We start from the raw sequence: 21,866 nt of genomic DNA on the forward strand, positions 1-21,866 counted from the left end.
ACATGCTTGTTCACACAGATTTACTGGTAACAACTGAAAAATTACATGGTTGGATCGAAATTCATTTATCAACAAGAAGCCTTGCTGCGAAACTCATTTAAGCCCAAAAGCTTTTAAGTAATACCATCAGGTGTACCTCATGAATCTCACCTTGGCCCTATACTATTTATTAATATATAAATAATAAAACATGTGCCCTTAATTCAATTATTTTCCTACAAAATGAAATTTTCCAAACTATTCTTTAACAGCTGACTCCCATGCTAGAAAATTGTCTTTAAAAGCTGGAAGTATGGTGTCAGCTAATCTGGCTTGTTTAATAATTAATAAATCTTATTCCATTCATTTCATAGGAAAAGAATCCCAAATAATATCAACATAGACAGACACCATGGAAATCTACCTGGTCAATTAGCAAATATAAAAGACTAGGGAGTAATGCTTGACTATAGGGTAAGTTTTCCCAACCATTACAACTATATACACAATCTAATATACCCTTGGTTTAATTTTTAGATATTGTAAAAAATAATTTAAACTACAAATTTCTATGGAGTTTTGTACCATTCAATGGCAAGATCAGTAAATACTGTTCCAAAAAATGCATAACTGTTCCATAAATGCCACAGAAATAGCAATGGATGTTTTCAGTGCAGAACTTTTCTCAGTGCCATTTTCATTCCTCAAGAAATACCAAAACAAACATAATCAAAGTGCAACAAAATAATCCACTAAATAATTTTACAACCATAAAATTAAAACTTATCTGCCTAATCAACAACACGATAATAGCTTTAGCGTGTTTGCATTTTAATTTCAACTTACATATATGATTTGGTTTGATTTTTTATTCTTTTATTTCTGAATAATTTTAATTTTCTTGAGTAATACTTCAGTGAAAACGGAAACAGTATATTCAATAAATAAATATAAAAAGTGCACGATTTTTCAATGCGTGTTTGTGTTACAAATGAAAAACATTCAGTCCACTGGTTTTACTCGGAGAGAAAAGTAGGTATTCAGACACTTGAAAGGCACCTTAGTTACACTTAATACATAGGAACTCAGCCACTGAATTCTGTGGCCTAATTGGGCTTTCACTTTCCAAAGAACAGCAGAAAGACCATTCCAATAGGCTGAAAACTATGCTGTGGAAGTTGCAATAAAACTTATTGGAGGAAATGACGAGACTTTTCTTTATTATTCTTTGGTACGGAAAAATTCCAAACAGCAAAGCCTGACATAGCATCTTCCATCAATCTACAGAGCTGAAGCATCTCTGTTTTTCATAGTTTTTAAAAGTAATGCCTATACAACACCTAGCAGTAATAGTAATTTCATACTAATACCTAGAAAGTCCTCAAACCAAGGGACAACTCACAAAAAAGAAATGTACAATGTGTCTTCCGAATCTTTATCCACCTTCCTTTTCATAGTTCACCTCTGTTTTCAAGACTGCCATTCCACAATAATGAATTGCCTTCCATACAAACTTGTTAGCAAATATTTTATACTCACTGTCATATCCTCGCTGTGATCATGCTATTTTCTCGTATTTTAATTTATTGGCATGCCCTTCAATTTATTCACCATTAATTGAACAACAAAGAGCTGGCAGAAACCTGTGTTTGACATAAATTGCCATTTATTATACTCTTATTATTAATGACAACCTGACCTCCAAATACAGTGAGTTTGAAATGAAGAGGTGGAGAGGAAATAATAATGTGATCTCAGAGATAATGATTGACAACAACAGAATTGCAATTTCGACTGGGAATATGGGAAAATTTAAACAGAAACATAAAGAAGAGAGGAGTATATGTATTGGAGGGTTAGATATTTCATGTGACCCTGCTATTGTAGACGAATAACCCCAAAAGTGACAGCAGAGAAACAAGATTCCATGGGAATAGCCATTCGGTGAGATCTCCAACAAATTATGAGATAAAATGAAACACAAACAGGTTAAGATTGTGCATGCAATTAACTGGGAAAAGATAAAATTATCAGCAAGAAAAATCAGTAGCACCCCAGAATTATCTAAGAGGTCATTTGAAGTGTGAAATTAATGGAAGAGTGGGAAGTCAGCAATGGCAACAGATGACTGCAGACTTGATGTCACATTAAAGTGAATACTTTCACAGGATTGAAGATTAGCACTGATAATAAAGCAGCAACGTAATCAAACAGCCAGCAGGAAGGATGCCATTTCGTCTGAGATTTTACTCCGTTTGAAGACACTACCAGAACTGTCAAATTCCAAGTACATAATCTCCAAGCTTTGCATTTTAAGAGCTTAAATTTTATTTCATTGATTAATAATTTAATTTTAATGGGGTGGCCCGCTATTCAACCATTTACACCTAAATGAAACCCATACACTACTTCTTACCAACATAAGGGTAATTTATGAAAAATTCACTTGATTCAGGACTGTTGGTGTAGCCCCAGAGACCATTTCAACACACGCATCTTAAATCTATACCAATTTTTTCAACATTTCATTAAAAAATTCTCAAAACAGAAAAGTTCTGGGATGTCTAGTGGAGATAAGCAATTAAAAATAATGACATTTCAACATAAGTCCAATGGCAACTGTAAGCCCTTAAAGACCGAAATTATAATTACGAGGGTCATCCGGAAAGTAGTACCCGTTCGTGCCGCATGAAGTGCTGACGACGCGAGTAGCCGCTGGACGAGGTCAGATAGCTTCAGTGGCTTGTCTGCCTTCTCTGAGCCAAGTTGCGTGACGCTAGCATTGCCTGTGTTGTTTCTGTGATTGTTTACAATGTTTAAAAAAATTGAGAACGCCGCCAGTTGTGAAGTGAGGGCAGTGATTAAATTCCTCAATGCAAGAAACGTTCGCCCATGTGATATTCATCGCCAATTAAAGGAGGTGTATGGAGACAATGTAATGGACGAGTCGTCTGTTCGGCGGTGGTGTCGCAACTTCAACATGGGGAGGGGGAACACACACGACGATGAGCGTTCGGAGAGACCGTCTGTCATTACAGACCAACTGGTGAGCTCAGTTGACGAATTCGTGAGGAACGATCGGCGCGTCACAATTGATGACATCTGTGAGCATTTTCCCAATGTTTCTCGAACAATTGTTCATGAAATTGTTAAACACCATCTGCATTATGCAAAAATTTGTGCAAGATGGGTCCCTCGCGTATCTCAATGAGCTGGCGGCGAAGGACTATGCAGCAGGAATACAGAAACTTGTCACACGTTATGACAAATGCCTTAATTTGCTTGGAGATTATGTTGAGAAGTAGTTTAAAGTATCCTCTTTCAAATAAAATTTTTTATGTTTGTTAATATTTACTTTTGTGTCTTTATTTCACGAGCGGGTACTACTTTCCGGATGACCCTCGTATATTATTGAATTGATAGAATGAATACTATGCCATTCATATTGAAAAATAATAATAATGTGCTAATATTTGTTTTTTTTCTGATTTTAAATCACCGTCAAACTGCATCACCATCCGTGCATCAAGGTGCAAACATACTGAGATTCACTCCGTTCAGCCAAAATAAAATTGATTTATCCGAGCATTTGCTGCCTGTAAGCACATGCACACAAATTAATTCATTTGGTTCATGTTGCTGAAGTTACACTTAATTTTTTTAGTGAAGGTCCAGTGTGCAAAAGATTTAACTTGGTGGCTCTGTATGAATTTAGGATAACAACAAAATAAAGAGTGAGGTTTCAATCTCTCCTGCCTAAATAATCCCTATTCACTGCATGTGTCCTAAATATCCATTATAAGGGCTTTATGGATTAGGGTGTAATAAATGAAACATGCCACAATGCCGCATCCCTCAGATGTGAACTCATTGATGATGAGGCAATGGATTGACTTCAGCTTCCCGAGTTCCAAGAAATGTCCTCATTCAGTATCATGGAGTGGTAAGAAAAATATAATACATCGAATGATCTCAGAGACTTTGCGGCACTTCCTTAGTCTGATGCATGATATTGTGAGGCAGTGCTTAGTATTTTAATGCAATATTGTTTGAGATACCTCAAAACAAAATAAAATTTACACATTAAACACGAATGGGTGATAAGTGTTCCTTAGGAATTCTAAAAGAAATTCTGGACACCTTCCACATTAAATATTAAATGCAGTGAGCAATGCCAACGTCAACATTGCCTCAATAAATAAAATTACCAATTTTATCAACCCTGTTTACATAGTCTTGTGAATTGACAATTGAAACAAGGTTCAAAGTCTACACCAACCTCGTCAAATACGGGGCCCAAAAAGTAAGTAACATGATCTTTCCTGGCAAAAAGAACATTTGGGACAATTTACTGCAGGAAAAATGGTGAAAGGCCTAGCGAAAACAATACAAACTGAGTCAGTTGTCTACGCGTTGTTACAGTCTGCGTATCGCTGTTAGACTGAACCCCTGTTCGAGGATCATGTCAAAAATTTACAATGCCACTTTCCTTGGAGCACTGACATGCGATTAAGTTTTACATTCAACTTGAGAAATCTGGCTTGGAGACCATGACCATGGTTAAAAATGCTTATGGAGATGGAGAAGTGAGGAATGATACACACGTCCAAACTGAGACTAGGTTGCATTGGAGACATCCTAAATTCTGATTGACCCCCAAGTGTCTTAGGATGTGATTGCAGAAGAGTGCAATATTCAGAAAACCAGAGTGAATTGCATTCTTACAGAAGATTTAGTCATGAGAAAGTTGCGTGCCAAGATGGTCCCCAAGGTGCCGTCGGAAGACTGCTTGTGTGACGATATTGCCTCGGACCTCTAGGATCACGCTGAAAGTGATGCGAATTTTTTAGAACAGGTGGTTACTGGTGATGAGACATGGGCCTTTGAGTATGACTCATGTACAACCCCTTTGAGTACCAATTTGAACCACTGGATTATGTCAGAGGGTGTGACGAGTTGCCTGAACAAGATTCCGGTTGACACCTTCCAGGAAGCATACCAGAAGCATGGCATAGGCACTGACATTCGTATGTTGGTGCACAAGGGTGCTGTTTAGAAGAGTTTCAGCAATATGTACTTTGTTCTGCAATGAAGTTTCCCCCAAATCTATTCTACTTATTACAAGGGACAGACCATATTTTTATATATTTGTTCGCCATGAAAGCACTTAAACCAAATGAAAAATATTTTAATATTTCCTCTCTAGAAAATATGTACAGTAGTATTATCTGATTAGTACTTCAACAAGTGTGTAGGTGCTTTGGTAATTACAGGAGCATACCGATGCATTCTGAGGAAAAACGAGCTTGATAAGTCAATCATTACTCTTTTTATAATCTAGCACTGGAGCCCAAGCAACAAGTTGACATGATAAATGGCACATCAATGGCTAGTTATCTAAAGTAATTAATATTGGTCGGTTGTGGAGGCTGCTGTTTTGTCGCTCAAGAAACTTACATCAAAGATTACAAATCTATTGCAGGGTGCATCATCAGGAATACTGTGAGTTACCAAATTACAATGACGTGGCTCTTGAAATGTACCAAATTCAATCAGGGATGCTCAGAAAATCATCCAGAGAATGTTCAAAGTTATTGTTTCTGCTAGCTCACGGGAATGGTTGCCAAAGTTATTGATATTCAAATTCGAGGGTCACAATCACGATTAAAATGGGAATGGGCAATCATTGTCAAATCACTATGAATCAACCAATCAATCACACATTATTACCAAAATTATTCACACACAATGTCTGGATACTAAAATTTCCATACCAAATTCTATCATTTCACTGCTACACAGGATGAAAATTCACCATGGTTCGCATGCTATATAGATTCCCTCAACTTCAATTATTCTTTCATTCAAGTTATTGATGTTATGTAAATAAAAAAACCAATTTACCAATGAGATTTCACCTACTTCTTCCCTTGACCTAATAGAACAATATTGACAGAAAAAAATGCTAAACGTAGTTAATCATTCACAAATGCAGTAAATAAACATTTAAACGTAGGGCATCAGCCGGTGCAAATGAAACGTGTGGCAGCAACATGTAGGTACAAATTGTCAAGGCATAAATACAACAACAAAATAAAAATAGGAAAATGATTACCTTCTGGTAAGTCACCCGAGTTTAACAAAATATTCCTGTCAAAAAGTATTGTATTTTATATTTAGGAAAATCTGAGCAACAAAAGGTCATCACGAATAGATAGCTCAGTGGTAACAACAAACACTTGGGTACAGTGCCAAGCATTAAAAGGGACCCCAACAAATCATGAGTCAGCGAACATTGAAATTCTCAATGTTCGCAGTCAATCATGATCTTCCTCTCAAAATTACCTTTTCACCACCATAATCATTGTAATAGTAATTCATAAATGCACTTCAACGTGGCCATATAATTTCCTCTTAATATTCAAACGCCATGTGAAATTTCTCCCCAACTTGTTTGCATATTTCATCATATGCATGCATAGAACGAGTCAATAATATGATCAAACTATTTCTGGGGACATTAAAAATTATAAAATATTAGGAATATTTACAAAGTATTTATGTTGTTTTCATATTTACTCCCTGAAAACATAAACTGCAAACATTTTACATGTGAAATTACAACAATGTTGCCCAAAATATTATTTTTAATGCACATCCTTAAACAACACAATTGCAATCTTTTAACTTCACACCAGTTTAGTTTCGTATACTCTTAAATAGTCATCATGACCAAAAATCACTAAACTGATGCATCCATTTCTGTTGATTCATGCCATTCAAGTATAATTAAACCAGTTTTAACCATGGCCACATGCTACGCCTCTCTACTTTAGTCAGTAAGAAAATTACTAAGCGTTATAAAAAGCCAGACCCACACATTCATGCATTACCTATGTTCACATTTACTAAAATCAAGCTCTGCAATTATAGTCATACAAGAAAATTTTTTACAACCACACTGAAATGCCATAAAATTTATAGTCAAAGATTTGAAAACTAATCAAGTGTGTAGTGTCACAGTTTGAATGTCACTAAGTTACCCAAATAATGTTGATGTTAGTATATAATACTCTAATGTATGCACATTTTTGGGGGATAACAAATAATAATAACCCATACACACGAGAATTATTTTTCCTTGTAGGTCTATGAATCATGTGTCCAAATTATTTCAGCCAATTTTATTTAAATATGGAACTCAGAATAATTTCGATGTGGAAGCTATCAGATCATTTCCAAGATACTGCAGTGAAAAAAAACTGTAGTTTAGATCATATAATCTGAACAGATATCGACCTTCTGCTTAACTCTAACTCCATTGACCAGGAGCAATTACATGATCAAGATTATCCAAATGTCAATGGGTCAAATAGTTCTTTTGTTGTATCACTGTATATTAGTTTTTCTCCGCTATGTGGTAGTACTCATGATGTCAGAGCACCTCATAAATCCAATTTTTGTTCATGTATGCATGTTTCAAACCATGCATTTGCAAAGATATCTAAAAATCAGGCATATGATACTAATAGGCTTAAAGAGGAATTATCTGCTAATTTCTACATAATTAATCTGAGCTATGGATATGATTCCAAGCTGAAAAAAATACTTTCGTGGAGTTCCCAGGGACCTATTCCGCTAAAAGAAACATGGCATACACTTTTAACAAACAAATCAGAATGAAAATACATTTCAAATTTTCTCTTTCTGGGAGGAAACCCTTCACTAGCCTCTGCCAAATATTGGTAACCATTCCGGCGGCATTAATAAACAAAAAAAACACTATTACAAGATACCTGATCTTATTTTGTAAAATGATAACAACTTGACAAGTTGTAAGGCGTATGAACAACTAATTTGACACAATATTGATAAATAAATGTTTTAAGGGAAATTAGAGGTTGTGTAAAAACCATCACAGAAATAATATGAATTACATTTTACGAATTGAGATACAAAATACACTAGAGCATTTGAGAATTGATAAAAGAAGAAAATTTGAGCATGCCAGCAGTGCAAAGATTATTCTGAGTTTTCAGACCTGTATTTCTAACAGCAACTCCGTTTTTCTTCGCCTGATGTCTATCAACATTTTTTGTTGCTCCGGGGTAAGATCTTCAGTGAGAAGAAACGGTATTAGTATGGTATTCTATATTTTGATACACTAAATAGTGATTCCATTTCAAAGATGCACACAACCGTCTGCAACGGTTCCTTATTATTCTAAATGCAACACACGCAATATTGTAACAATGTATCTAAGAGAAGGAAAGTAAGAAATGTTGCTAATATCCTCGGATAATCCACTAATTGCGAAAATACTTTCGTGGTATGAAATATTGTAATAAATTTGGCAAGCATCTTCTATTTATTTAAAACAAAACCAACGCTTCAATGTTACAATAATACTTACCTAGTCTGCAATGCATCAGAAATACTTTCACTGGGGTGGTTAATTTTGAAAATAGGTGAATTGCACATAAAGGAGGAAAAATCAGTTTTCTTCCTGATGTTGCTTACACATACAGAGGCAAATTCTTGGGATAGTTAAGTGACTCATATCCGCGATTGAGCAACAGTTAATTGATACCTTGGAGCTGATTGTTACGGAAGAATATTAGCATACATTTCAAACGTTGCTAATTGGTTGAAAAAAATATTTCAAATTCAATATTGTTCATTTAAACCATCGATAAAACGGTTAATTCATAAAATTACAACTTACCATTGATACTAAATTGCTCGGCGCTATGAGACGAGGTACTACTCATTTTCTTACACCTGAGATTTTAAAATTCACCACATTAAGGCCAATGATTGACCAAGAAACCGCGGACCCTCCAATTAAACACCACTATAAAGATTACAAACTAACATACACATAACCAAAAAATTCCAAACTGTAGATAACTAGAGCTCCGTAGGCTCCACCTACATTACGTCAGAACACAAAAACAAAAGCTAAACATTAATCGAGCAATCTGCGAGAGTACGATGGTTACCCGAGGTCCTATGAAAAGTCGATTAGGTTTGAAAGATTGCGTAGATATAACCCTAACTGCAAATTAATTAATAATATCATTTATCTAACTTAAAACTTCAGTGTCACCCATCAAGTAATTCTACCATGTACGGGGTTAAGGCTTTAAGAAACTTATATCGTTCAAGTCGAGAGTATTACAGCATTCCTCGAAATTAGATGGAAATACTGTCTTGAAAGTAAGGGGCGTACCATCTTTTGCATTCCTAAATGAGGACTTCTCTCAGCCCGCAGGCACATGACTTTAATTTTTTTACCTGAAGACAGCACATTTCCTTTGTCTTGTTCCTTTGAGTTACGATTCACGAAGGCATGCAATAGCGACTCGTGCGCGTGGAAGTCACTGCAATTATGCATAACAATGTTAAATTGTATTGGTGCGTAATATCATAAATTAATCATCTAATAGCGACTTGTGCGAGTGGAAGTCAATACACATGTTAACCTATATATGTGCGCAATACCCTAAATTAATATATGTTTGGAGAAATTTCCTTCGAGAACGGTAAGAAGTACCATTGCTGAGCAACTAATAGCATTAATTTAATATACGACCGTATAATGATAAAATTTCGACGGCAAGCAGGTCATTTTGAGCTCTGCCACAATGCGGGTAATCAAAGATATAATGAAATAGTTCTCAATGCCCTAAGCAATTATTGAGGATGATGGGTACGAGAAGTTCTCCTGACAGTTACTGCTGCAATACCTTAACGTTTAGGAGGTAGCAACAACGTCCACCTTTTATAAATATTACAGGAAAAGTATTTTGCCAGATATAACACCCAAACCAAGCTAATATTACTCATTTAATTATCATTTGTCCTTATTTTGCAAGAGTCAAAGCACCTACTCTAAGGTGATTGCACAAAGTGAAATTTAACACTTCAAGAAAAAATGAATACCTTGCATAGATTCTTTCAATCAAATTTAAGCTGAGTGTAATATTTTGGTCAGTTGAAATATTTAAAAGAAGTTGCAATGCAGTAATGTTATTTTCATAAAAAATTACCGGCATGTATATATTTTTAAATGTGCTCGTTACTTTGAGAGATTTGTTCACATATTACTCCATAATACACACTCACATTGCATTATGACCGAAATTCTACCAGACACACCTCAATCTTCGGAAATTAAACAATTTTCAGGGTCCTTTCCAAATTTACAATTGGTGCGTTAGTGGGACAAGTTAGTAAAATCTTATTCAATAAACACAAATCACTTAACTAGTGAAACAGGGCAAGTAGTGGAGTGGAGGCAGAGTAAAACTGCTTCTTTATGTATCCAGAGATGAGACTTCACAGCCATGACAAATTAAATGTTTTCTAGAAATTGAAAAACACTGAAGGTGGTAAAGTGAACAAAATTAAATTTATTGACAATTTTACTAAAGAAACTACTTAGATTATATTGTTCCATCAGGAATAACACTGATTCCATCCTTGCTTTATGGTGGACTGCACAAAGGACTTTTGGGGCGTTAATAGTAAGATTTCTTGTTGGCTACATGAAACTGAGCAATCAAGTGGTCCATTTCACGGTAAAGACATTTGGAATAGTTTCTTTAGTGTTAATATCATTCAGACGAAGTACTCACAACAATGTAAGGTATCAACACTTGATCAGTGCTCGTCTTTCACAAATACCCGCCATCCATACGAGAATGGTGGTGAACACATGTGATTCAAATATCTTTCACCGTGGTCTAGGATAGTTATATATCTTTCATTAGGTACACATCCTACTTGCTTGCTAAATATAAAACTTGCAATTTGGCAACATTGTTTACATTGCTCATGTAATGCAGCTTGGTGTACGGCATGCACATTGATAGCAGCAAATTTCTGTTTAACAATAATTTTCACGCATTATTGATCCTGCAACCCTCCATTCAACAATGAAGAGGGGGAAAATGACAGCATACATACTTCTCCATAGTCACTCTATGTTAGTAATAAAATCTTTATTAAACATGACTGCCATTTTATTTTTCTTCAGTAATGTAAGTAACATGTTACATTTCACTCTCATGCATGACCTTATCAATTTTATATATACGATGATGAATATAACAATTCGCCCTGAAGAATGGAATGTTAAGAATAGTCCGAATAACAAAGAAATATCTCTTATCGAACCTACAACATATATGCAAATGATGCCACAGAAAGTTACACATTTAAAATGCATCATATAATTTAAAATGAGACAAACTTAAAACAACCAATTATTCTTTTATAACTATACTAACACAACAAAATATCATGGTTGAAATGTATATAAAATGCAAACAAGCTCACCTATGAACTTAACCCAGAACCTATTTTTCACTTGAAAGACTGTAATTGAAGGCATTTCACTGATAAATGAATCTTAAACATGCCAATGTTGAACAAAATGAACATAAGAATTAATACAATATTAGGAAATTTAACAATATACACTTCTGTATATTAAAAATAAACCAAAAAACAAAATTTTAACATTTCATAAAAAATCCAACAATGACAACATTCAAAAGAGTTACAATTCTAAATGCTCAAGTCAATGTCATTTATATAAAAATAATTAGGTAGGTACTCACAAAACAATAAATTACTTTCATTCATAAACAAAGCTGTAACAGTTAACTAACATCTAAGGTCTCCATTTTGTACTTTGGCATTACTAACAAAATTGGGATAAATTACATGACAAAGATATAATGCATTGAAAGACTATAGAAGAAAGAATAAATAAGTATTGTCTCAAAGCGATACTTAGGTTCTGGGTAATTCTATCACAGCCCAAAAAAAGGTTAATATGTACTTTCCCCCATACATTTGCAAGTAATTTTGATTTGGTTCACAGTAAAATTAAATAACTCCAATTTTCCCAAGTAATACTGGTGTATGGAAATAGGAAAAAAATCCTAATAATTCCCAGTTTCAACATTAAATATGCATAATTAAGTGCTACAGATGTTTAGTACATGAATGCTCAAGAAAGAGAAAATAAATAATCATAGTTGAGAATTTTGAATCCAGAATTCCAAAGTCCTATATCTTGGCTTGAACCGCCATTAAGGTCACCACTGACGTTAAAAACAAGTCTTGTTAACTTTGAGGGTTGCACTCCTTCCAATCAAGCACAAGCACCCAAAAAATTATTACAGCTACAACAAGAACATAATCAATTCAATGCTATCAAACTTCTATTTATCAATCTCATCAAAACAAAAGAATGATTTGAAAGTCTAAGTTTGTGATGAGGGCATTATTCACTTGCGTTACATATGCGATGGAATGATACTTAACGGAATGTAACTAGAAAGCAATGGACATTCAGGAGCTTATCTGTAAACTTAGATAAGGTTATGAAAAAGTGAATAAATTCTGAAGATAATAAGATTGTGAAGCAGTTTTTGTCGAAATTCTAGAGATAATCCTCATTAACAAAACTACTTTTATTTTAGGAATACGAAAATATTGATAGCTTTGTGATATTTATGAACATCTTTATTACAAACAAAGTTTTCCTAACTATCCCATAAATAAATCCACGATTATTCAACCATCATAGTTACGAAATGTAACCATTAAGTGGTGGAACAAACCATACAGATAATTGTCTTGTACTGATGAAATGGCATTTTCTGGGCGTGAAAATCTTACACTAGACTTTGAAAACTAGACTGAAATAAATTAACACTATGGACTGGTTTACAGCTATTTGTCATTGAGCCACTCAAATTTTAACTTAAAAAGTCAAACGCTGTAAAAAGGATTTTGGCCCAGAGAATCTGGATTTCTTGGGGCTCTCGTGTGTATTTACATGTACTAGCATTTTCATGCCAGTATGTAGGTGTGTCGTTGCAGTCACCCTCTGCAATTTACAACTCAAAATTGATCTTATTCCAGGGAGATGATAAAAAGTGTAATTTTTATTTAAGAAATTGCAGTTACTTATAACTCCATTACATTTCCTTTCCCTGGCATTGTAAGCGATGACATTCAACTGTACCTGTAAACGTCTATGTCATAGGAAACAATCACATCTAATGCAAGATCAAGACGTCAACATTAAAAATTAGTTTAGTAGGTACATTCAATTGGTCTCTAATATAAGCAGAAATAATAACGAACCCCTATAAAATAAAATTTAGAAATAAAATCAATGACAAAAGAAGACAATGTAGAAAGATGACCTTTGACTTTCTGTAGTCAGGATTGACTAGATCCAATACTCTGCGGCAGATGCACAGAGACATGTGTGCTGTCTAACCCATATAATAAAAACCTTTGCCAACTCACCTAATAAAATAAGAGCACCAGCTTCAAACATTACCTGATCATTCAGCAATGGATTACACTAACTGCTTGACTAATGCACAGGAGCACTAATGGCACAATCTGTTCATACAACTGCATTTCATTTGAAATAGAAATTCCAGGAACTGAACATAAACTGGTTTAAAAGAACTCAAATTTCAATAATACATATAAATACCACAACTCTCAATATACATTAATTTCATTTTCCAAATGATTTGCGATAAAATGAGCAAGTCAGAAACTTGCTTATATATTTTTTTTAAAACAACTGATCATTCACAAGACATACGAATTTAATAAAAGACAATACTCTGGGGTAAAAGGCCTTCTCCCCGTTTCCAAGTAGCTTGAGTTCAACTCTTCTAATTCCAAAACTCTTTCACTCACAACTGTCAAGAGAGCAAAGAGCAAAAAACAACTTGTTCAACCAAGTTAAGATCCCATCAGGCTAAAACAACGTAAAACTCCTGCTATGAGCTTCTATTTATTATATCACATTTGTCACTTCACTGCAACATACACTGAGACGCTAGCCTCAACAGAACAACCTTTGGAAAAGGGTATCTAGTGGCACATATCCTGAAATTCAAGCAAACCCCTGATACCCACCTGATGTCACATATATTTATATAATTATCTTCCTCAAATGTAATCAAGGTCATAAAAACGGCCACAGCCCCAAACGGTGTGAGATGGATAACTGCATTATTGTAGGGATGCAGTAAATGCAATCAACAAGGCTTTCCAAAGACATCAGGGATCATTCATTGTGAACATGGTCCTTCCATTATTGGACATACGGTCTAGTATGTCACTCACATACAAGGCCACATCAATTGCAGTTTCGTCACTGCACTTGATAAATGGATGCTCTAACAGCTTATTGTACTTTGGTCTTTGTGTCTCATCCTTGATCAAACTGTTGGAAAAAGACAAATTCAAATTAGACAGAATAATCAAAAAGTAGGATCGGAAGATTATTAAACATTTCAAAGAGCTTAAACTACCAGCCACTTGTGCAAACAAAAAAGGACCAGCACCCAAGGAAAATCTTTGTTCTTCAAATGAAATCCCAATGTTCCAGATTTTTTCATTTCAGCAAACAGCTCCAAATGACATGCACATTACTGTTTTATTTGGCCATGAACCAACTATCAAACTTATCTCCAAATATTAAAGTGCAACGCAACTCAAACCTTAAAAATTGCATAACTAAGGAAATAAATTATCACAGTCCACAAAAAGTCTCCTGATTGCTTCTTTATGACAATGAATTAAGATTTTTTGTCACACTGTTTTGCTAGAGAAGTGGACTAACAAAGACTTTATTTGGTTTAACTCATATGTAACAAGTGCATTTTCTTTTGCCAGTCTCAAAAAGAACAACTTAAACTTGAACAAATGCAGACTTGTTTTCATAGTCTTTCACAGGAAATAAGGGATATTCAATTCTGATCTGATATTGTCTAAAATAAATTGGCCTCAGAAACCAACATGTCATTATCATACATCCATTTTTTCAATTTTTTAATTCTTTATTTTTTCTTGTCTTTTTAACTTTTATGGAGATATGTTCCACTGATAAGATTTTTCCCCAAAAAAGCTACCTTAAGAGCTGCAGTTTCTCATAATTTCTTCCTTACCATCAACTGCCAACAGCAATAGAAAAAAACAACTCTGCAATTAAAGGTCCATCCTTGTCATTTGCTAATTCTGGTTCAAAAAAACACCATTGGAAATGCTCGACCTTTCTTTCGTTTTGGGGGTTTTCAATCCTTGATTATCATTTACAATGGCCAATCACACACAGGCTAAAACAGAGTTCTCGGGGAGGGATGGTTTGCAGGGAGGTGCAAAGAGTACTTATCTGAGCAAACACACCAAGAACTCACGTTTTAGCTGACACTTAAAAGAGGACACTAGAGTGGCATTTCCCCCACCCCCACACATGACAAATGCAAAGCTGGTAATCATGCAGCACGGCAAACACTGAGCTTTGACCATCAAATGCCTTGTCCGTTGCCACTTCCACAATATCCTCCTCCTCATCTCTACTTCACTCCATTCCCATTTAGAGGCTCTAAATTTTTATTTTAAATGTAACTGAGATGATACCATGTGAAGCAGGTTGTTTCATTAAATACGGTGTAATTCAGTCTCTTCTTAGAAAATCCATGAGATAGCACTCCTAGCATAGGAGAAGGCTTGCTTTTAGTAAGCCTCGCCTCTCACTAGACAGCTGTTGAAGTAATATATCCATTACATGCTTTCCTTTTCATATTCCATTGAAAGAACAAACTTTTTTAAATTAAATAAATGGAAAAAACGAGGTTTGTGAGGTTAAACCCTTAATTAAACCCTTCTGTTTGAAAGACTTCACATTGAAAGAGGTCAAAGTTAATTTGGATCAAGTTCATGGCACATCTGCTCCCGTGTTTGCAACGGTTTACAATTAAGGAAAATGAGTTTAAATGGGGCCGTAAATCCATAAATGACGAACATCATTTAGGAAATCCACTAGAAGTGATTTCCTTTGAAATGATTTACAAAATCCTCGACATGGTTTTGAGTGATCAACAAATCAAAGGTGGCAAATTAGTTGAGGCCACAGGCATACGTTATATCAAAAGGTAAGTGCAATGCTTTCATTTTTGCATGACAAGCTGGGTGCTAAAAAACCTCGGCAAGATGGGCGCTGCATTTGCTCTCAGTGGAGAATAAATGCCATCATGTGGTCGGTCCATTCAGTAGCTGACTCGACACTTTTCTATCACAATCCTAACAAATTTCTGCATTGATATTTAACAATGGAAAGAAGCAAAGAAAATGCACTGAAAAAAGCATAGGCAAGATGGAGGAATGTTTTGGAGGAATTAAGTTGGAAGCACCTTGATTAACTGGGAAGAGCGGATCATCCGACTTATTTGCCTTGCTACTCATGCAGCATCCTGTCGTCCCCTCTTTAAAAAATTGAAAATTTTACCCATTCCCTGCGTGTATATGTATTGCGCATCTTTGTATGTCAAAAGCAACTTCTCTAGTTATCTTTCCAATGCCAACGTTCACAATTATAACACAAGGCATTCTGCTGACCTCCACCAAAACTTTGTCAGAACCTGTACCACCGCCCATGGACCTAAACATATGGGCCTCAGGATTTTTAATAAACTTCCTAAAGAACTGAAAGCACAACATAAGCTGCCTATATTTAAGCTCAACCTTCAGAAATATTTACTCTGTAAAATGTTTTATTCTATTAATGAACTTCTTGTCCCATGAGTTTCTTTGTATTTAAACATGTACTTAGTATTTATCATTTCTTTATATAACATTGACGTGTCCTATATCTGTGCTTGTTTTTTACAATTGTACAAATCTGCTGGGCAAATAAAATTACTTACTTACTTACTTACTTACTTACTTAAGTACTTAAAAGAAATGCCCAGGACATAAAGATTTTTCTTGTGGCTTCCAGGGAGTTATGAGAGTTCCAAATTATGTTAGTATATTTAATTACCAAGATGAACACTGTCGCAGAGAGATTCACGCATTATTATTCCCTTACTAGATGCACCAAATCATAACAAAATCCAAATAATTTACGTAAAGGCAGACATTTAATGATTTAGTCAATTATTGCATGATGCACGGAACAATTAGTTAATTTTTACACATGAGAATTATGTGATATTCATTCGTCACCTTTATTTAGTTGACTCCCAAGTACAGTGCAACAATTACAAAGAGTAAAAATAGTTAGCCTTGCCCAGGATTCGAATCCAAATCCCTTGATATCCAACCGTGTGCTTTCAACCCTGGTCAAAGGGAATGACTTTAACACTTTGAAATTGCTGCATTGTAATGCGCATTAATGGATGACTCTGTTAACAAATTACTGTCGCTGTATCGCCCGCAGTTTCTTTGAATTGACTTCCAAGGCTTGATGAATCAATGTCACTCACTACCTTTGTCTCGGAATTTTTCTTTAGTTTTGTTTCAACATCAGTTATGTTCATCCATCATTACGCTTTCATACGTTAGCACAAAAGTTTCTTTTGAAGCCAATAAGATGAAAAAAAAGAAACTTAAGCAATGCTGACCAAGGTCTTTAAGCAGGAGCCCAAGATCCGGATTACATTTCAAATGGTACTCTTAACTTTATAAGCAGAGCACACATTAATCAATGAAGAGCATTCTGAACAGCCTTCAGCAATTTAGCCATGAAAACATGAAAAAAATGGCACAGCTAGTTTGCCGAGATCAACGAAAAACCACAAAAGACGTCACAGGTGGCGTTTAATCTATGTTTTGGTTCACTTGGATCCAGAAGAGTCACATCCACTAGGAATATTGAATTGCTTCAGAGTGGAACAAGTCAGAAAGGGAAATAAGTAAATCAAACAGCAACTCATTTGTCATTAGTCAACCAGTCCTGGAGCTTTATCACTGCACCCTGTATGACGTACACCTGTTTTCCTTTCTGTTTACATGATTTTACCCCCTCTCACTTTCCTAATTTGTCATTTCTTGCGGAGGTAAACCACCCTTATCCTAAACATACATGTTTTTGCATGCATTTTTTCTCAAGAACATTGGGTATTTAGATGATAGGTATTTAGAAATTCTAAATTTAAACATTCTTACCAATCACCAACATAACTAATAAAATATAAGACATTTCTGGATTACAAAAATTTCTTATTGCTCATAGGATATCTTGCTTTTATGATTACACTGCTTCAGCCTTCCTAGCTCTTCAGCAAAATGCTTAATCAGGCCATATCAAACACGCTATTTATTTCAATCAAAGAAAACATCTTCACTTACCATGTGTTTACAAAGTTAACAAATTCCCTCGTAAACGTGTTGCCATTTTCGTATGGAGACAGTCTCGGCGGGTCCCCTTGAACTACTTGGTATAGCTGCTCAAAAACTGAGTTCCACTTAGGATAGGGGAAATGACCAGTCGCCACTTCCATCAATGTAATACCCAGAGACCAAACATCTGACCGGACGTCATAACCTCTAGCTCGCTGGGGGTCAATCCTTTCGGGCTGTTGAGTTCATGCAAGAATTTTATAAATATCAGATCTTTTACATAAATTCAAAAATTATAAATACATATGAATTTAAGTTTTATGCAGTTAATTTCACTATCTTAACCAAGTGATACTAAGATGTATTTCTGTAATAATAATAATAATAGACATGCATGTTAGCCAATAACATTGCCTCATCACCATGAACAAACATTCTTTACATAATCACTGATCATAATCAGAATTTGGAAATTCGAAAATATGCCTCTCTCATAGTTTTCAAATCTTAAAGTATGATGGTCAGCGTTAATAATTTTAACATAAATGAACAGTAATTAGGAAATTTAGCCAATAAACATGATAATTGTCTATGAAGCTGGACCCATGTCAATAACTTGATCAATATGTATTTAGTAAACCCTCTCCAACCTGACCCCAGCAAATTGAGACTCCCACAAAATGCAGATTACAGTCTGTCCATTTAGTGCAGGTTGTTCAGGAGAACCGGCAATGCTCCATCATGCAGAAAAACATGCTATGCTCACAACTTCCCACGACTGAGATTGAAAATAATTATATTTTACTGATGCATCAGGATTCCTGTAGTATGATTTACATTTATCATAAATAATTGCAAAATGAAACAAATAGTTCATTTGGCTGTCCAGATACCACACATTTGGTGTAGGAGAGACAAGTACACATTTTAAATAGATGGCCAGTTGTGGGATTTTTCGACTCCCCATATACTCAATAAGTATGGGTTTTTATTGCAGAGAGAGAATGCAAGTTTAGACACTGGGACTGAAAGAGGGTGACAATCAAAGAGAACATATAACGTCTAAGCATCGGGCAAGGTGAATATTTATGATAAATTGGATGAAGGGGCTTCAGCCTCAAGTTTGGTGCTGCTAGAGACAATAAGAAAGAAGAAGGCTAAGACCAAAACTATTTGCTCGAAGGTTTGATGTAAAATGTACAGAAAATTAAAATGCAGACTTGGAAAATTATAGGCTTACCAGAAGTAAAGGAAAGGGATCTGTCCATAGGGGATTATGCGCAACAAAATCATTCGGTGCAGGAATGCCCGGCATTGACAAACAGTAGTGCCATGTACGGTAGGCATGTACTTGCATGAGAGAACTTTGCCATAAATAGTGAATGGTTATTGCAATTTTGGAGGAGGCTTAATTTTACGTTAAAATTGCCTGGTGGAGTTCAAGAGGGCTGACATGATAGTGCAGGACCATTAAGAGAAATTTGGAATGACTGATGACTGAATATGACCCACAGTTATCTCAGATCTATCATGCAACATGAACTGGACCCATACCAGAGTTTTTTCAGAAACATTATAACTTTTAACAAGTGAATCCAAGGTTCCTGGATGGGGTAAAATACCAGTCACCACTTCCATCAATGTAATACCGAGAAACCAAAGATCTGATTTCACGCCATAACATTTGTGCATGTCATACCATAATTTGCTGAAGGAAGAGAGGAAATGGAGATGGTAACTCAAAATATCAAAGAGTTGTTGCTGTAGGAGAATTTCAACAATTCCATCCTAACTCTGAAAAATTACATAGTGGAATTGATAAGATCAGGTGTTTTACGGAAAGAAAAAACAGCTATGTTAACTCCACTTAACTAAGTAAATTAACATAGCTGTTTTTCCATTTTGCAATAGATAAGTTCCACAGGTTCAAGCCGAAAACTACGTTATTTATTAGGCATTTTGCTCATTTTATTCGATTGATCAAGGAGTAATTTTAGTTTGCTAGATGTTTTACGATGACATGAATGATGAGAAGCACTAGAGACAAGTGAGAATCGCATTATCCATTTAAAGCGAGGTGTTCATCACAGAAAATGTGAACAACTGTTTTCACAGAGCTATTTCATTCGCCAAACCTTCATATTCACCCACTTTGCTAACTTCATCAATATCTAGAGTTCAAATGCCATTAATCAAATCTGCCATCTTAAATATTTTGGCAACAGCAAAACATTATCATTTGGAGTACATGTTCCAGTTGCAGATGAGGAAGGTTAGAGAACATCAGCCATTGTGCTTTACATCAATACAATTGAATGCTACAAAATAAAACTAGCACACTTTCGCTCTCATTGATTTCTCAGAAACTTGAGAGAGATTAATTAGCTAGATACATTGAACTAGAATAAATAAATGGGATTATGCCATTTTTTATATAATACAAGTACATTAATATCATTTCACTCAAGATTACTTGATAGTTAAAAACATAGTAATCAACCCTAAGTCTAGCCTGGTGGGTGATGGCAGAGTTCACCCAGTACTAAGCCCTATGCGGCTTGCGAAATTCACACATCAGGGTAGGGGGGCCAGTTCCTTTCCCTTATCCGGTTATGGTTTCCCAGGAAGATCTGCTACCCAAATAATCACATAGTTTGGGTGGAGCTGCAGGTGCCCAGAGAGGCTTCGCTGGGAATCGAACCCAGGCCCTCTGATCAGTAATCCAACGCTCTACCATTGAACTACCGTGAGCCCCTTTTGATATCTATTACAGACTAAATTAAAATTAAATTTTCTATGAAAAAATTATAATATAAATTGTATTTTAATAGGATTACTTCATATTTAAAGGGTATCTTTTCATATATCTGGGTTCTGTTGCATTAAACGTAGTCTTTAAAGATATTGATGATCAAGGGCACACAACAAAAATGAGGGGGGAACAGTCCATGAGGTTGGTTCCATGCAACTAATTCCTGGAATGTCCAGATTACCGCTGAACACAATTAGTTTTTTATTAGTGACGGTTTACTGCACACATTTAAATTTAAATAGTGAATGAAGTGACAATGAAGGGGCAAATACAAAACCTGAACCTATGTCCAAGAGAGCACTTCTTAATTTGAGTTTCATTCATTAGCTATTTAAAGTAAAAGAGCATAATATTTTGAAAGTCATAATAAACAATAATGAAATGGGTGGACACTGCCAAGATATCTGATTCATTCACAATGCTCTCCAGTCTGGTTACTCTAGAATGAAAGAGAGAAATGTACAACTCACTGCCATGTATGGTCGGCATCCGGCATCCCTAGTTTTTGCTATGGAATCCACCAGTTGACCCGAAATTCCAAAATCACACAATTTAATATTTCCACGTTTATCCAAAAGAATGTTACTAGGTTTAACATCACGATGTATTATCTTCAGTTTTTCCTTAAGGTAATTTAGAGCTTTTACTGTCTGCATGGGAAAAAGGGAAGAATTTCATTCAATGATTAATAACAATCGGGAAATTTCTTTTTGACAAAATAACTCTTGAGAAAAAGGAAAACACAAATAAAAAGCAATTATAAAAATGGTAAGTATTTACCGCTACGGTAATTTTTCCTAGTATGCTTTCTGGTATCCTCTGATTCAATTTTTCATAGGTGAATTTGTAAAATTTATCCAAAGATGTGTCCATCAGTTCCATGCATATCCAACAGTCACCC

The 21,866-nt window shown here is 35.2% G+C and overlaps 2 protein-coding genes across 9 annotated transcripts in view; both read right to left on the bottom strand.

Moving 5' to 3' along the window:
* The window catches only part of step (cytohesin steppke), a 44,092-nt gene extending 35,228 nt beyond the window's left edge, over positions 1-8,864 (bottom strand). Inside the window, exons 1-2 of one of the 3 annotated variants that reach the window (XM_071586188.1) lie at positions 8,705-8,864; positions 8,021-8,094 (exon numbers count right to left, since the gene is read on the bottom strand). In XM_071586188.1, coding sequence (XP_071442289.1) covers positions 8,021-8,094; positions 8,705-8,750 — 120 coding nt within the window. In that variant the 5' untranslated portion in view covers positions 8,751-8,864. Of the gene's footprint in view, positions 1-8,020; positions 8,095-8,392; positions 8,434-8,704 lie in introns of those variants that run through there. The other 2 variants (XM_071586189.1, XM_071586187.1) reach the window with 2 other exon arrangements.
* A 2,102-nt stretch (positions 8,865-10,966) lies between these two features.
* LOC139688622 (dual specificity mitogen-activated protein kinase kinase 4-like) overlaps positions 10,967-21,866 on the bottom strand; it is a 35,915-nt gene continuing 25,015 nt past the window's right edge. For 4 of the 6 annotated variants that reach the window (XM_071586176.1, XM_071586175.1, XM_071586173.1 and 1 more), the window contains 4 exons: positions 21,746-21,865; positions 21,436-21,615; positions 18,163-18,389; positions 10,968-14,254 (listed from right to left, as the gene is read on the bottom strand). In XM_071586176.1, the coding sequence (XP_071442277.1) occupies positions 14,089-14,254; positions 18,163-18,389; positions 21,436-21,615; positions 21,746-21,865 (693 nt within the window). In that variant the 3' untranslated portion in view covers positions 10,968-14,088. Of the gene's footprint in view, positions 14,255-18,162; positions 18,390-21,435; positions 21,616-21,745; position 21,866 lie in introns of all 6 variants that reach the window. The other 2 variants (XM_071586172.1, XM_071586174.1) reach the window with 1 other exon arrangement.

This window comes from Hetaerina americana, unplaced genomic scaffold (genome assembly GCF_022747635.1).
Source record: "Hetaerina americana unplaced genomic scaffold, ioHetAmer1.1.p SCAF_21, whole genome shotgun sequence".
In the NCBI taxonomy this organism is placed as follows: domain Eukaryota; kingdom Metazoa; phylum Arthropoda; class Insecta; order Odonata; family Calopterygidae; genus Hetaerina; species Hetaerina americana.